Here is a 1,063-nt window from a genome sequence, read left to right on the forward strand (position 1 = left end):
TTCAAATACTCACCGAAGTTGACCCTAATGGCCGGCCCTGGACCCTGACCGTCCACCTTGAGCGCGTACTCCCACAGGCGCATGAACCGGGTGGCTCTTGTGTCCAGCGCCTTGGCCCTCAGCTCGTCGGAGATGGTCGGGATGACCGAGAAGGGAAGCTGCGCCACGGTCACAGCAGCCAGGACCGCCACCGTCACAGAGGGTCGGAGGAAACCCATAGCGAGAATCCGGCGAAGGAGCGACGGCTGGAAACTCGCTTAAACTCGCAGGCTCTTCTGTGGAAGGTAAACCGCGCTGGGTGCGAGTGCGCGAGTGTGTGGAAGCGCCAGCGGAGACGTCGAAGCACTTTCCCCGACTACCTGCGGGTAACTGACGGAAGGTCGGGCTCATGGCGGGTACTATCTTAACGACAACTGGCACCTCGTGAACCGCGAGTTGTCAACTGCACATAAGTTCATGGAGTTCGCATGGGGAACTCTTTCCCTCTTTCCCTTTTTCCCGCCAATTTGTGCATCGGCCTTGCTCCACATGGCGAGTCGGCATGAGCGTTTGAAGGACGGGATACGATGCGGATTTTATTCTTTTTATTAGAACCGACCGACATGAACGATACGCGTGCGTTGCTCTCGATGGCTTGCATTATTCATTCTTGCATAAGAGGATACTGATCTTTCTTGCTGCACGCGCAACGATAACCATTACCACTGTTCAGCAATCACAACTTCGCAAATCATCTGCGGAGAAAAGACCTCCTACGTTTACCCGGACGGGAACACAATGCAAAAAACAGGGGTAAATGAAAATGCCAGACAGTACAAGGCATGTGCCTTTGAATCCGACGAGTCATAGTGCATGCGGCGGAACAAATACCCACGAAGAAAAAAGGAACCAAACATACGCTCATTGTGTTCAGCGCACTCTCGTTATCTCGCTTCTCAGTCTGTTATCTTCCCCGGAAACCGGAAATGTTTCTTGGAGGCGCTGGATGTTCCTCGAAGACCGGATCCGTCATGGCCGGCGTCACCGCTCGTCAGCTGTCCGCCCTGGAAACGGCGAGGCGCCC

The 1,063-nt window shown here is 54.8% G+C and overlaps 1 protein-coding gene across 1 annotated transcript in view; it reads right to left on the reverse strand.

The window, feature by feature from the left end:
* Positions 1-382, reverse strand: part of LOC119591336 — a gene marked incomplete at its 3' end in the record, with an annotated part of 15,954 nt that extends 15,572 nt beyond the window's left edge. The window contains 1 exon segment of the mRNA XM_037940066.1: positions 14-382. Within this exon segment, the coding sequence (XP_037795994.1) occupies positions 14-218 (205 nt within the window).
* Between the last annotated feature and the right edge of the window lie 681 nt (positions 383-1,063).

Source organism: Penaeus monodon, chromosome 28 (genome assembly GCF_015228065.2).
Source record: "Penaeus monodon isolate SGIC_2016 chromosome 28, NSTDA_Pmon_1, whole genome shotgun sequence".
Taxonomy (NCBI): domain Eukaryota; kingdom Metazoa; phylum Arthropoda; class Malacostraca; order Decapoda; family Penaeidae; genus Penaeus; species Penaeus monodon.